The sequence below is a fragment of the Gambusia affinis genome, linkage group LG01 (assembly GCF_019740435.1).
Source record: "Gambusia affinis linkage group LG01, SWU_Gaff_1.0, whole genome shotgun sequence".
NCBI classification, from domain to species: Eukaryota; Metazoa; Chordata; class Actinopteri; order Cyprinodontiformes; family Poeciliidae; genus Gambusia; species Gambusia affinis.
In genome coordinates this window covers 19,725,749-19,739,686 of record NC_057868.1, presented here as the reverse complement: position 1 = coordinate 19,739,686, position 13,938 = coordinate 19,725,749, and the positions used below count along the sequence as shown (strand labels likewise).

At 37.0% G+C, this 13,938-nt stretch overlaps 1 protein-coding gene across 6 annotated transcripts in view; it reads left to right on the top strand.

The window, feature by feature from the left end:
• Nucleotides 1-9,421, top strand: part of hdac7a (histone deacetylase 7a) — a 75,419-nt gene extending 65,998 nt beyond the window's left edge. For all 6 annotated transcript variants that reach the window (XM_044116363.1, XM_044116344.1, XM_044116392.1 and 3 more), the window contains 5 exons: nt 3,157-3,275; nt 4,127-4,260; nt 4,412-4,493; nt 5,475-5,613; nt 5,691-9,421. In XM_044116363.1, coding sequence (XP_043972298.1) covers nt 3,157-3,275; nt 4,127-4,260; nt 4,412-4,493; nt 5,475-5,613; nt 5,691-5,733 — 517 coding nt within the window. In that variant the 3' untranslated portion in view covers nt 5,734-9,421. The remainder of the gene's footprint in view (nt 1-3,156; nt 3,276-4,126; nt 4,261-4,411; nt 4,494-5,474; nt 5,614-5,690) is intronic.
• Nucleotides 9,422-13,938: the final 4,517 nt, after the last annotated feature.

Sequence of the window (13,938 nt, the reverse complement as noted above, 5' to 3'; positions counted from 1 at the left end):
TGTGTCCAATGACGTGAAGAGAGTGACAAGCCTCTAATGGGAAACAGACCCACGCGCTGCAGCTTTGAACTTCACCGACCTGCAGCGTGGGGCTGCATTAGTCGAGCCTCTTTCCACCTCTTAGCCCCAATGTGGTTTTTAATTTTTTTCCCTCGTAACAACAACAGCGTTGAGGAAATATGCATTGTGCATAAGAGCTGACAGCAAACCCACTCCGTCAAGTGGACCTGTCTCACTTGAGGCGCTGCAGCTCGTCCAACAGAGAAACAATAGTCCTTTGTCAACACAGTTTGAGCTGCTGAGTTTGGGATCTGCCACAGTTTGTGTCACTTGTCAAGTTAATGAGTCTTTAGATTGGATCATAAGTATTTGTTATCTTTATGAGGCTGTCCAGGTAAAATGCTGACAAACCAGGAGATATAGTTTTATTTATATGAAGATCATTATTTACAATTGAGCTGACTTACAGTTGAAGAGGCTCATTGTAGTTGTAGCTTTTAATTAGGCTCACAATAACTCCTTTAATTTGTTTATATCCTTCATTCTTAAATTATTCTCCCACAAGACTTATAACTTTAATCTAATGCCTTATTTACATTGAGTGGTACAACATGTGTCGGAGCCGTACGGGGTTAAAATAGTTTGGATTTTTTCATCATAGTTTAGTTTTATTTCATTGTGGCCTTTTGTTTTTATTAATTAGATAGCTTTAATTAGTGTTAGAGTGTGATTGCTAGGTTTTATTAGTTATTTTTCGTTAAATAGTGTTTAGTTTTAGTTTAGTTTTTATTAGTCACAGTAATAGTTTTAGATTTTCATACTTTGCTTTATGTCTACATGCAGAATTCAAGAATGTGAAAGTATTTTATTTATTTTTCATACATTGATTTGGGTCATGAACGCTCAACAGAAGTTCTCATTTTGAAGAAGCGTATTAAAATTATCAACTGACCGGTGCTTTCTCGCAACTTTTGCTGCCACCATTTTAGTCAGCTGATGTAAACTGCTGGTGCAGGGGGGAAAAAAAATCAGTTTCACATCAGTTCAAAGGGCGAATAAATGGACTCATAAACAAGAAAATGAAGAATATTACATCTATAACTTTTGTATGGTTTGGTTAATTTTATAAATGCACAATATAATTCCAGTTAGTGATAGTTTTTCCCTATTGATTAACGTTGTTATTTATTTCAGTTAACAAAAATGTGTTTCACCGTATTCAGAGTATTTCCACCGCCATTGGACTCTCAATGGGTAGACAGAAAATTTAAGTTAAATATACAGAGTAAAAGTAGTCTATTGTGTGAATTGTCCATATGTCATCTAGTTTAAAGCTCCTAAACAGCAAATACATGAGTTTGTTTTTTTTTTTTCCAACTTCTTGTATCTCCACAACTCTGTATGTAATAACAGCATCACATGCTGGCAAAAACAAAAACTACAACCAGAAGGTAGAATCAAAGGAAAACAGGATTTACAAAGTACAATGTCACAGATGCCCCATTTTCATATAAATTTACCACTGAATGTGGCCTGAAATGCTGTGATAGGGGGCGCTACTTTGTCTGTTTCAACAGAAACAAACAAAATAGAGTACAGATCCGGGCCGTACCGCTCAGTGGATAGGAGGCGTAAATGTTAGAAATACATAAAAGTACTGCAGTAGTTACTCCTGTTTTACTTTTATTTGAAAAGATTGACTGTTTAAATATTTGAAATCCATTTTGTTTTGAAGAAAGTAATGATCCCTTAATTATTTTTATCATCTACTTTGTAGAAGATAAAAATAATACATTCTATTCTTGAGACTAGTTAAATATACTCACTGAAGTGCTTACAACCATGAGCTTTAAGGTCTTTTATTGGTATTCCGTGGGATAGGACAAGGCAAAGTAGTGCATGATTGTGAACCTGTCCAAAGATAATTGTGTGTTTGCAACAAAGGAGGTACTTAGATTGTTTCTAAAAGTTTTTATGATGAGTGTGGCTTGTATTCAGCCCTCATGAGTTAGCACTTTGTTAAAATCAGATTTTGCTGCTGTTGCAGCTGCAAGAGGCAGAAAAGCTGGCAGGATCACGTTTCATCATGGGGATGCTGTGTTTATTGTAATGTGCATTGTTATTTGGGAAACCCTTTCAACCTTTTCTTGTATAAAGACCACATTTGTGAAGTGCACAATTAAGTTGTTTTGTTTATGCTGGCTTCAAATTACACATGTGCACTTGGATTAAGTAATAAAGTGGCTTCTAAAGTCAATTTGTTGCACAGAATTTTTTATGTAAAGATATCAAAGTAAAAAATGCTATGAACAAATGAATGATGAACTTTGATTTATTCAATTTTGATGAACATTTTGATAAAATTTTCTTTCCACTTTAGAAATATGCTGTACTTTGTGATGATCAATGCCAAAAATATTGAACATTGTGATTATAATGAGACAAAATGTAAAGATAGAATTAGGCCTGTTTCAATAAACAGTAAATGAATTGATCGCATGAAAAATTAAAATGAGTTCAATAATTTCAATTTGCGTGATCTATGTTTTTTTCTGTCATCTCTTTCTTCTATAAATTGGATGATAAGAGTCTTCAGTTTGGTGCTTTGGTCTCAACTTGCCCTTTTTCCGAATAACAATTTTGTTTAGAGACTTCATAATTCATTTTATTTGTCATTTCTGTTGCTTTTGTTTATTTATTTTGGATATTTAAAATGTCTTCCAGTTCCAGTGTTAAATGTTCATTAGAATTTAACCTTTATGGATCTTTGAGAATGCATTCTTGCATTATTATGATATTATTATGTCATAATATTATAATTATTGAAAGTAGTACCAAAACAACGTTATTGTTTATTGTAATAACGTCAATTTATCATCAAGCAAAATTGGTTATCATTACAGGCCTAGGTAGAATTCCTTATTCCTTTGATTCCTTTAGTAAAAACAACAATGCAATCAAACAACATGGTGCAAACATTGTATTTACTTTCTATCAGTTTAAAAGGCCAAAAATAAAACAATGCATCCTTAGATTCCTTAGATGATTTAATGTTGAAGTTAGGAACCTTTTGGGTTGGTGCTAGCATCATCCTGTCTTAGCATCATCCTGTCTTTGCTCCATAGAATGACGGATCACCTGTTTGTGTCCCTGCAGGTCTGTGGTGATGCCCATCGCCCAGGAATTCTCTCCAGATGTGGTTTTGGTGTCGGCTGGGTTCGACGCAGCTGAGGGGAACCCTGCTCCTCTGGGCGGGTACAAAGTCTCTGCCAAGTGTAAGCACAGCTCTCCAACCACAGCCAGTGTGGTCTTGCCTTTTTTGAAACTTGAATTGCCTGATATTTATTACAGTCCTTGGGACAAAATTGATAGTTGCGTCTCGTGTCCAGTATAGGAGCAAAGAGCAGGATCAGGTCTCACCTCATTTATTATGTGGTTATTTCGTAGTTCAACTTTGTTGCTATGCCTCAATATATGAAACATACATTTTTATTTATAACATCTGAGACATGGTGGAAACATTAGTTAACATGAACATGAACTGCAAACATGAAAGCTCTGAGACAAGTGTACTATCTATGGAAAACTAAAGAGGCAGTATCATGTAAAGTTGACTTTTTCAAGCTTAATATTATGTTATAATGTTATTCCCTCATCAAAAACATAGCTCTTTATCTCCATGGCAACCATTCAGCTTAAAAAAAAGCCAGTCAGCTCCTTCAGACTAGCCAGCTGCAATTAGCAAACCACTGCTGAGCTCATTAAGTGAGTTACTTCTCAGAAACGCTGGTAAAAAAAAAGTTGTGGTGATGTCTTCCTGAAGACAAAATTTTAGAAAGAACAGGAGCTTCTTAAAGAGACAGAGACCTAATTTAAAGGTGTTTATGTCATATTTCTTTTATAACAACTGAAGGTAACAGAGCTACTTAATTGTGCTACAAACTGATTCTATGTTTTTGGAAAACACTTGAAGTGGCCCCTTTCATCGCAACTCTAGCTTTGTCACTGTTTCCGTAACAGTTTTGGTAGCTCTTGGTGTTGTAAATGCAGTTCACCTGCTAGCCTTACTGCTCCTCATGTTTGAGCTAAGCCGTTCCTCCTTTGAATGTGTCTGTGTTTGCTTCAGGCTTTGGCTTCCTAACCCGCCAGCTCATGTCCCTCGCTGGAGGCCGTCTGATTCTGGCCCTTGAGGGAGGTCATGACCTCACAGCCATCTGTGACGCATCTGAAGCCTGCGTCAGTGAACTACTGGGTATACAGGTAAGGCATCCTGGGTAATTGAATTTTTTAAATATAGCTAACTTATGTCCTAAAACTACTTTTTTAGGTCTAGTGCAGTGATGTTAGTATGCAGCTATTTTCTCTGTTTTAACAGATTTGTTTCTGTCGTGGCTCTGTCTGTCTCTTGCAGGACACAATGCCAGAGGATGTTCTGCTCCAAAAACCCAACGCCAATGCAGTGCGCTCCCTCCAGACTGTGATAGAAATACAAAGTGAGCAGCAGCAACACTATAACTTTAACTTATCTACTCTTTGCCTTTTTCTTGCATTAGCAATTAGCAGCTGCCCCTTCGTTTAAAGCAGGAGTGTTCAAAATGAGACCCGTGGGCCATCTATGGTCCCTGACCTGATTTAAAAAATTTAATAAACTATGACATATAGAGTTCAAATCTACCTATAAAATGTTAGGTTCAGCACAAAGTTTTCCAAGATTTCTGCTTTCCTTCAAAATTGATGCTAATTCTGGCCGTATCTCTTCATTGACTTACACTACAACGTTTATATTGGTTCACCCAAATCTGCTGTTAATTGTTGTTTTAAAATGTCTCTCAGTACAAGAAGTCTTTTCAAATAAAGACTCAGAATAGACCACATATTGTTTTCAGATTTCTTCGGTTAAACCTGAAACACAAAGAGTGAATTCTGCAAGTCATCAACTCGATGTAATCTGCTGAGTTTTCTTCGATAGAAACTTTTTAATAACCTACTTTGAATAATTATTTGAGGTTACTGTTTAATAACGAGGATCAACTGAAATGTATGTGTGATTAAATTTAAACGACTTTGTTGTAAAGTGCCATGAGACGACATTTGTTGTGAATTGGATCTATATAAATTAACTGAATTTGAATTGTTACATGAACCAACAAGCAAACTAATATTTAAATGCCTTTCATTTAATAAGGAAGAACCATTTGAAGTTTTGGATCTACAATCCTATTGCTACAAAAGAAAATTTGATTAGTTTATTTGTTTAATTGAAATAATTCATGCTTTGTTTACTGTTGAGTAGGTCCCAAAAAATCTATATTTTTGTTGATTCTAGTTTTTAAAAATTATATATTTGAGTACTTTTGAGCTAACAATTATGACAAAAAGTTTGGGCTGTTCTGCTTTAAAGGATGAATTAACACTGATGAGAAATGTGTGCGTGCGTGTGTGTGTGTGTGTGTGTGTGTTCGCTCGCACTGCAGGTCAGTACTGGCAGAGCGTGAAGGCCCACAGCGGATCGGTGGGCAGGTCATACGTTGCCGCTCAGAGTAAGGACTGCGAGGAGACGGACGCCGTAAACGCTTTGGCCTCGCTCTCTGTGGGAGTCATCTCCAACAAGAGGTACACGTTCCTCCCAACACACCAACAACACACTCACACACAATGCCATCCGACTAACACACGCTCCTTCCCTCCAGGCTCCTGGACGAGCCGATGGATCACGAAAGCAACTCCATGTAGGAGAACTCGCAGAAATTCAAGAAAAAAAAAACGTGCCTCAACAACCACGGGTTCTCCATGGCTCTGTCTGGGTTTTTTGCAATGCCTCTGAGCCCTTTACATTCCTCCCCACACCATTTAGCCTTCTTCACACTCAACCACACCAGCCGACACACAAGATCGAACCTCAGATCTGGTAACCAATTGTAGCACTACCTGCAGCTGAGAAACCTTGGGAAACCTCACCAAAGAGCAATACAAGTCCACTCTGACAGACTCCTCATATCTCCTGACTGACAGCCACTCAAAGAGCTATGGGAGACAAAAAAAATAAATAAATAAACAGCTGGGATTCTCCTTGAAGCACTGTGCACCAGCCGCCTATTTGATGCCTTAACTTCACCCCTGTGTTTTTTTTTTTTTTTTTGTAAAGCCCCCACATCAGGTTTCACAGTGAGGAGGACTTCACATGTGAGAGCTAGTGCAAACGCTGAGCAAATGCTGAGCAACAGGACGATAAATGGACACACCGCGTTGGACACCCGATGGGTCAACACACGACAGCATCGCAACAAAGACGGCGACAAAGAGAAATCATAGTTTAACCACTAGACCATGACGGTAAAGAACTCAAGGAAAGAGAGTGAATGAAGACACAAAATGGACAACTGTGGTTTTTATGAAAAAAAGGACAATTGTCCTTTGTTGTTTTATTGCACTGTTCAGTCCTTAATGTGAACCATAAGAAATTCCAAAGCTCTGGGATCACACAATTCCTCTTTGTAGTTTTTTTTCCCCGAAAATCTGGGTAAAATAGCGTTTGTTATATTGTTTTCAAATTCTTTTTTTTTTCCTTTCTCACTCTTTTTATGCTGGCCGAAATACTGTAGAGTTGTATTTCTTGCCAACTAAACCATAAAAGTAGGCGAGAATTAATTTTTTTCACTGCTGTTTAGCGTCTTATTCTGTCTTGCATACAGACATAAAACTCATTCCGACATGTACAAAGAAAAGACAAACTGTTATTGTACCACTAGTATTGATTGCTATATGTTGATGTTTTATTTTTGAGACTAAAGGCGTGATCATTCCACCCTGGCACCACTGAAGACTATTGTATTGTTCTATATAAGCAGTACTGTTGAAGCACTTATGATGACTAGAGATGCACCGATCAGATTTCTGTGGCCAATTTCCGATATCCAGTTTTATGTAAAGCTCCCACCTACTAATGTCAATGTGACCCAATTCCACTTTCTGTTTAAAACCTCTTTTATTATTTTGAAGTATGTTGTACATTCAGTACAGCAAAGCAAGACAAAATCAGCAAACACAAGCAGGCATGTTGGGTTTTTGTGGTTGATCTAAAGGACCAACCACAAAAACCACAAAAATGAAAGCATAGTGTTGATATGACATTGCTGATGTTGGGGCCATAAATAAATCACTAAAGTCTTTAAACAAAGGGTTATATAAGATGATACTGAAATGGAATATGGAGGCATAAACTTTGTAGATGAGGTTCTGTGAAACAATGAACTAGAAAAGCATCAACACTTTCAGTCAATCTGTACGGTTGATCCCAGGTGTTCCCTGGGGTTAAGGACCATGAACACATGAGACGCCCTCTAAACATACCTATAGCTGCCTATTTTAATAATTGAAACATCAACTAATATATGTTATATAATATACATTGAAAGCATCTTAGGAGCTAATATTGCAGTCCTCCTTATTTTCACCCTTTGGGGTTTTACCCAATTACCCTCACAAAAAATAAATACCACTCCTGGATTAGCTGTTATACAGAAAACAGCCAGTTACAGCTTCCCAAGCTTCTTCTTTTGAATATATTGAGTATTATATTCTTTTGAGGAAAAAAATTGCATTTAGCTTTGGATGATAGTGCAGGAGGACCTCCTCAGTTGAATCACACTTATCAAGCCTGGAGGATGGTGAAGGTAAGCTCAGGTTAGCCTCGGCTAATGAAGCTTTGAGAACCTGTAATTAAAAGCCTGCATGGGTGAGAGAACACTCGCTGTAATATGGGCTTTTCACTATTTTAAAACAATGCTGAAATCATTTCAGAATTGTTATTTAGCTTTTAGCTTCCTGTATTAGCAATTAACATGATTAGCACTGGTAAACAATCAATCATAGTTCCTTTCAAGGAGCTCCTACTTTTGTGCTTCATTTTTCTTAAATTTTAAACACTTCACAGAGAACAGAAGTTGCTAACTTTGAGGATTCTATTCTTAAGAAACAACTTCCACACCAAAGAGAGTTGTAATTAGCAACAGGTGTGGTTGGGGGGGGGACGAGCTGAATTTCGGACATTCCAGCCACAAGCCGATTTTTTGGTGCATCTCTAAATACAACCCAAAGAAAAATCTGCCTTAAAGCGACAAACTTTTTGCTTGATGACTCACTATGTTCAGATTTTTTAAAGGAACGAGTCTTGTTTTAATACAGAAAACAGTTTTTGTTTGTTGAAGAAAAAAAAAAATGTTGGTAGCTGTATCTCCATGTGAGAATCTTCTGTGTATGTGTAGCAACTCCTCTTATCAAACCGCTACAGTTTACCACAGACGGTGAGCAATTGAATCTGTTCAGGACTCTGCACTCCAAATCTACGGAAAGCAAGATTGTGTTTGTTAGTGTTGTATCATAAAACGGAGATTGTCAAACTTTGTTCTATGCATCCTACATTACACCGGGTTTGGATGAGTCGTGCTAATGTTTTAGACGGGAGCTGTGGTTGGCTGAGTGTAATTTCTGGATGAAAATGCTTCAAACTTCTCGTATTTCTAGACACTAACCTTCTAAAACTTATACTAATTAAAAGCAAATGTGGCTTCATAGTTTCTCTGAGTTTTTTTTAAACTTAGAAATCCTAAACTTTTAATCTCTCACAATTTGACAGTATACTCGGAGTATTGTTTTGTTTTGTTTTTTTGTTTTTTTTTAAACTCCTTCCGTGTTTAGAGATGAAGGAGACTTGAACTGAAGGAAATATGGGTTTGTCACTCAGACAGAAATCTGTGCCGGCCTTTTTTACAATCAAGCCCTGCAGATTTTTTTTCTCAGCAAAGGTTGGACTGTGCAGAACTGAGACACGTCTGTTCTCTGTCATGGTGAATTTGTTCGTAATTTTCTCGGTGGGAGGTGTCGGCATTGAAACAAAGCGCTGCGTCTGTTTCATCCAGCGTGGCCAGCAGCTGCGTGCGTGTCATCTGTGAGGTAAAATGTTGTCTGTGATTGTGTGTGTGCACTCGTGTTTTGTGCATGCGTTGGCAAGTATTAAAGTGTCCGAGTGCGTCCGTCGAATACTGTAAATGACCTTTGTATGATAGTTCCCCCCTTGTACTTGTCTTATGAAGAGGCCGGTTCTGCCTCAGCTCTTCATTCCTTTCATTACTGATGTAATTTGTACATTCTTCTTAAAGAAAGACGCTGTAAATAGAAACTGAGACCAAAATACACGTCACACGTGTGCCTTGACGCATTCAGTAGCATGTGTATTGGTAGTTTTTAAACTAACTGGACTTACAGTAACTTTGTATCTCAAAACATGACATTGAAATCTTTGTTTCATTCTTAGTTAACTTGTATTTTTCATTCACATTTCCTACCATGTGTATGTATAGAAAGATTGTCTATTTTATACTTTTTGCCTTTTCTTCTTGATTAAAATAATTCTCTGTTCTAAGGCTTGTTTTTGTCTTTAATTCTTGTACAAAAATGCACTATGCTCTCTGTCTTGACTTACTGCTTTGACTTGCACTGTAAACTGTAACATTGTATTTAATTGAAAAAGATTAGTGATTATAACTTGACTTAGGTCAAGGTTTGGTAACACTTGATGTCCAGAGAATTTCTAGGTGTATGGTGACCCAAAAATTCACTTAGTTATACTAAGTGATTGATTTAAATACATTGAGGGCCTTTTGAGGTAAAAAAAAACATTTTAAAAATTGACTTACTTAATTTGAAGTTATATGAAAGGGTATGTGACAGTCAGAATTGGCCAGCAAGGTATCCCACAATGTATTGTGCCAGCAGCAGCTAACCACATTTTTGTCACAAGAATTAGTTTTAAGATGTTTAAAGTGAAAAGCTTCATTCATGCAGTCATCAAGACTGAGCCTGTTTCAGAGCTCAGTCTTATCTGCATATATAATACTACGAGTGAGTTGTTTGTTCGTCCTCAGTACCACCCCACTCGGCCTACTATTGTGTTTGTTTTACTGGAAAAAGTGTGCAACCGATTTCTGTATTTTTTGTCAAAGTTTGAGTAGAAGAAACAAATAAAAAGCAGGAGCCAGGAACCATTTCAATCTTGTAATTTCTTTTTATGTAAATAGTTTCAAGTTTTAGAAAAAGGGCTTTTAGAAATATGGGTTTTATCTACCTGCAACAAAATTAGGAGAACTAACTAGAAAATTCCTGAAGAAATTTAACTGGGGCCTGCCAAAGTGTGCCCGTCGGTTTGGACCCAGCGTTCTGATGGTAACAATTAGCATCAATGCTAAGCTTAAAAACTTCCAAAGAACCATGTGGAGAATCACAAGAATGTTGACTAACATGGACATGCACGATTCAGCATGATAATCAGCTCACTAGCATGTTGTCTATACTTGACTTACACCATTAAGTATACTAAACATGGCTAAAAAGACAAAAAAATACCCAATAGCTTATTTAAGATAAAATGCTAATGCTAATGAACTGCCTTGCTGCGCAAGGCAGTTCCCTAACCTGAGAGAAGAATATAAAGCATTCTAATATTGTATCGCCTTATACGGCGATGCATTAACCTGAGGTCATATTGAGGCTTTTATTTTGAAATTTGCAGTAAGCTTCATATTAAATGCCCACACTAATCCAGTGTCTAAGAGTGCTTTGGATAAACCAATCACGTCAAGCAAAAATGAGCAAATATATGATGTAAAAATTGCCAAGGCTTTTATTTTGAAATTTTCAGTAAGCATCATAAGAAATGGTCAAACTCATCCCATGTGTAACAGTGAATGTGTTAAATCGTTTCTATAATGCTCAAAACACAAGTAGTTCTAAAGGCCAGCTCAGTCCTCCTCTGTAGTAACTGACAGTTCCACCATGTTGTAGTTCTAACCTTCAGTCTTTGTAGTTCTAAAGAGCAGCTCAACTGTCATGAGAATGAAACACAGGGAGAGATGGAATCCTAATAGTTTGAAGCAGTTAGTTTTTCTGATCAAAGCAGGCCAAACATATCTTTACCTAAGTGTTGCCAATAGCATGTGGGGTATCATTAGAATGTTTTCTGTAATTGACTTACTCAATTCAGTATATTTAAAATGACTAATAAGTAAGTAAAATAGCTAATAGTTTATTTAAGGTAAAAGTTTTATCTTAATGATCTGCCTTGCTGCGCAAGGCAGATCCCTAACCTGAGAGAATAATATAAAGCATTCTAATATTATTGCATCGCCTTACGGCGATGCATTAACCTGAGGGAAATATGAAGGCTTTTATTTTGAAATATAAACATAAGCTTCATATTAAATGCCCACACTAATCCAATGGCTAACAGTGTTTGGGTTAAATTCCTTATTTACTGGCCTAAACAGCCAATAGTTCTAATTGGAAGCTCTGTTTTAACTGAGTGTCAGTTAGAACTACAGATATGGTGTTCTGATAGTCCTATTTATTATCATTAGGTCAAAGGTCACTAATCCAATGTGTAAGAGTGCTTTGGATATACCAGTCACATAAAGCCAAAAAGAGCAATTACATGATGTAAAAATTCCCAAGGCTTTTATTTTGAAATTTTTGTTAAGCTTCATTTGAAAGGGTCAAATTCATCCCATGTGTAACAGTCATTGGATTAAATCAGTCATATAACGCTCAAAAAAGCAATGACCTGATGTAAACATTTTCAAGGGCTTTTATTTTGAAATTTTCAGCATTACTAGACTCATCCCATGTAACAGTGACAGGGTTAAATTAGTTAATAATGCCCAAAACACAAGTTTTCTAAAGGCCAGCTCAGTCCTCCAACTGAGTAGTCTCCATGATCATTTGTGCAGCTCTCCTGCTCTGGGTTCCGTATGGTAAATAATCCTCTAACTGTCAGCTGTGAGTGAGACAAGGGGAGAAAATTCTGTTTGAGACCAGCCAGTTAATATGGAAAAAGCATTGGAAAAACCTTTCCCGTTCAGGAACCGTAATACATATTGAAAACCGTTTGAAGAATATGAGAGGGCTATTTGTCGTCTCCATAGTGCCATTCATATTTACCTTCACAGTATTATTGCGATGAGATAAAATTGTGCGTCTGAAATTTTTTCAGAAATACATGGAAGTGAATCAGTGAGATCTGTCTGTTACCCTGGCATGATTTGCTCTGAAGCACCTTGAGAAAACCGTAATGCTAGATAATAAACATTTACCGGAGCAGGCACGCGTATCAATGTCATGACCGTTTGATACCAATCATGCAATATTTGTGAGCGTGAGGGCGAGAAAAATGATTTGGGGTCAAATCATTTGACTCACTAGACACACTCTGATTTTTCAAAAATCAAAAACTTTGTCGCTTAGAAAGAAGTTGTGACAAACCATAATACATATTGACGTCTTCACTTTAAAAGAGATCACGACGATCTACAAAATGAAGTTTGAATGCGTTTTTAAACGACAGAAAATCCTCAAAATAGTTTTTTGGATTTAGGTTGCTCGCTGACTTAGAATTGCACCTGGTGAGCTCGTTAGTGATTTTGGGGTCGTTGCTTTTGATGGTAAAAATACCAAAAATAATAGCTTTCCGGAACGACAGACGCTTTGATACCACTTTTGGGTGGGCTCAGCAGTGATTAACGTAACGGAAGAATAATAAATAACTAGAAAATTCCTGAAGAAATTTAACTGGGGCCTGCCAAAGTGTGCCCGTCGGTTTGGACCCAGCGTTCTGATGCTAAGAATTTGCATCAATGCTAAGCTTAAAAACTTCCAAAGAACCATGTGGAGAATCACAAGAATGTTGACTAACATGGACATGCACGCAGCATGATAATCAGCTCACTAGCATGTTGTCTATACTTGACTTACACCATTAAGTATACTAAACATGGCTAAAAAAGACAAAAAAATACCCAATAGCTTATTTAAGATAAATGCTAATGTTAATGAACTGCTGCGCAAGGCAGTTCCCTAACCTGAGAGAAGAATATAAAGCATTCTAATATTATCGCTTACGGGCGATGCATTAACCTGAGGGTCATATTCAGGCTTTTATTTTGAAATTTGCAGTAAGCTTCATATTAAATGCCCACACTAATCCAGTGTCTAAGAGTGCTTTGGATAAACCAATCACGTCAAGCAAAATGAGCAAATATATGATGTAAAATTGCCAAGGCTTTTATTTTGAAATTTTCAGTAAGCATCATAAGAAATGGTCAAACTCATCCCATGTGTAACAGTGAATGTGTTAAATCGTTTTCTATAATGCTCAAAACACAAGTAGTTCTAAAGGCCAGCTCAGTCCTCCTCTGTAGTAACTGACAGTTCCACCATGTTGTAGTTCTAACCTTCAGTCTTTGTAGTTCTAAAGAGCAGCTCAACTGTCATGAGTGAAACACAGGAGAGAATCCTAATAGTTTGAAGCAGTTACTTTTTTTCTGATCAAAGCAGGCCAAACATATCTTTACCTAAGTGTTGCCAATAGCATTTGGGGTATCATTAGAATGTTTTCTGTAATTGATTTACTCCATTCAGTATATTTAAAATGACTAATAAGTAAGTAAAATAGCTAATAGTTTATTTAAGGTAAAAGTCTTATCTTACGATCGCTTGCTGCGCAAGGCAGATCCCTAACCTGAGAGAAGAATATAAAGCATTCTAATATTATTGTATCGCACGGCGATGCATTAACCTGAGGGCAATATGAAGGCTTTTATTTTGAAAAATAAACATAAGCTTCATATTAAATGCTCACACTAATCCAATGCCTAACAGTGTTTAAATTCTTATTTACTGGCCTAAACAGCCAGTAGTTCTAAATGGAAGCTCTGTTTTAACTGAGTGTTAGTTAGAACTACAGATATGGTGTTCTGATAGTCCTATTTATTATCATTAGGTCAAAGGTTAAGCAGACTGGCTTGCTGCAAGCAGTGCCATAACCTGAGAGGAAAAGATAATAGGCAGAGTTTTTCATACGCTGCACTCACCTGACAGAGATATTGGGGC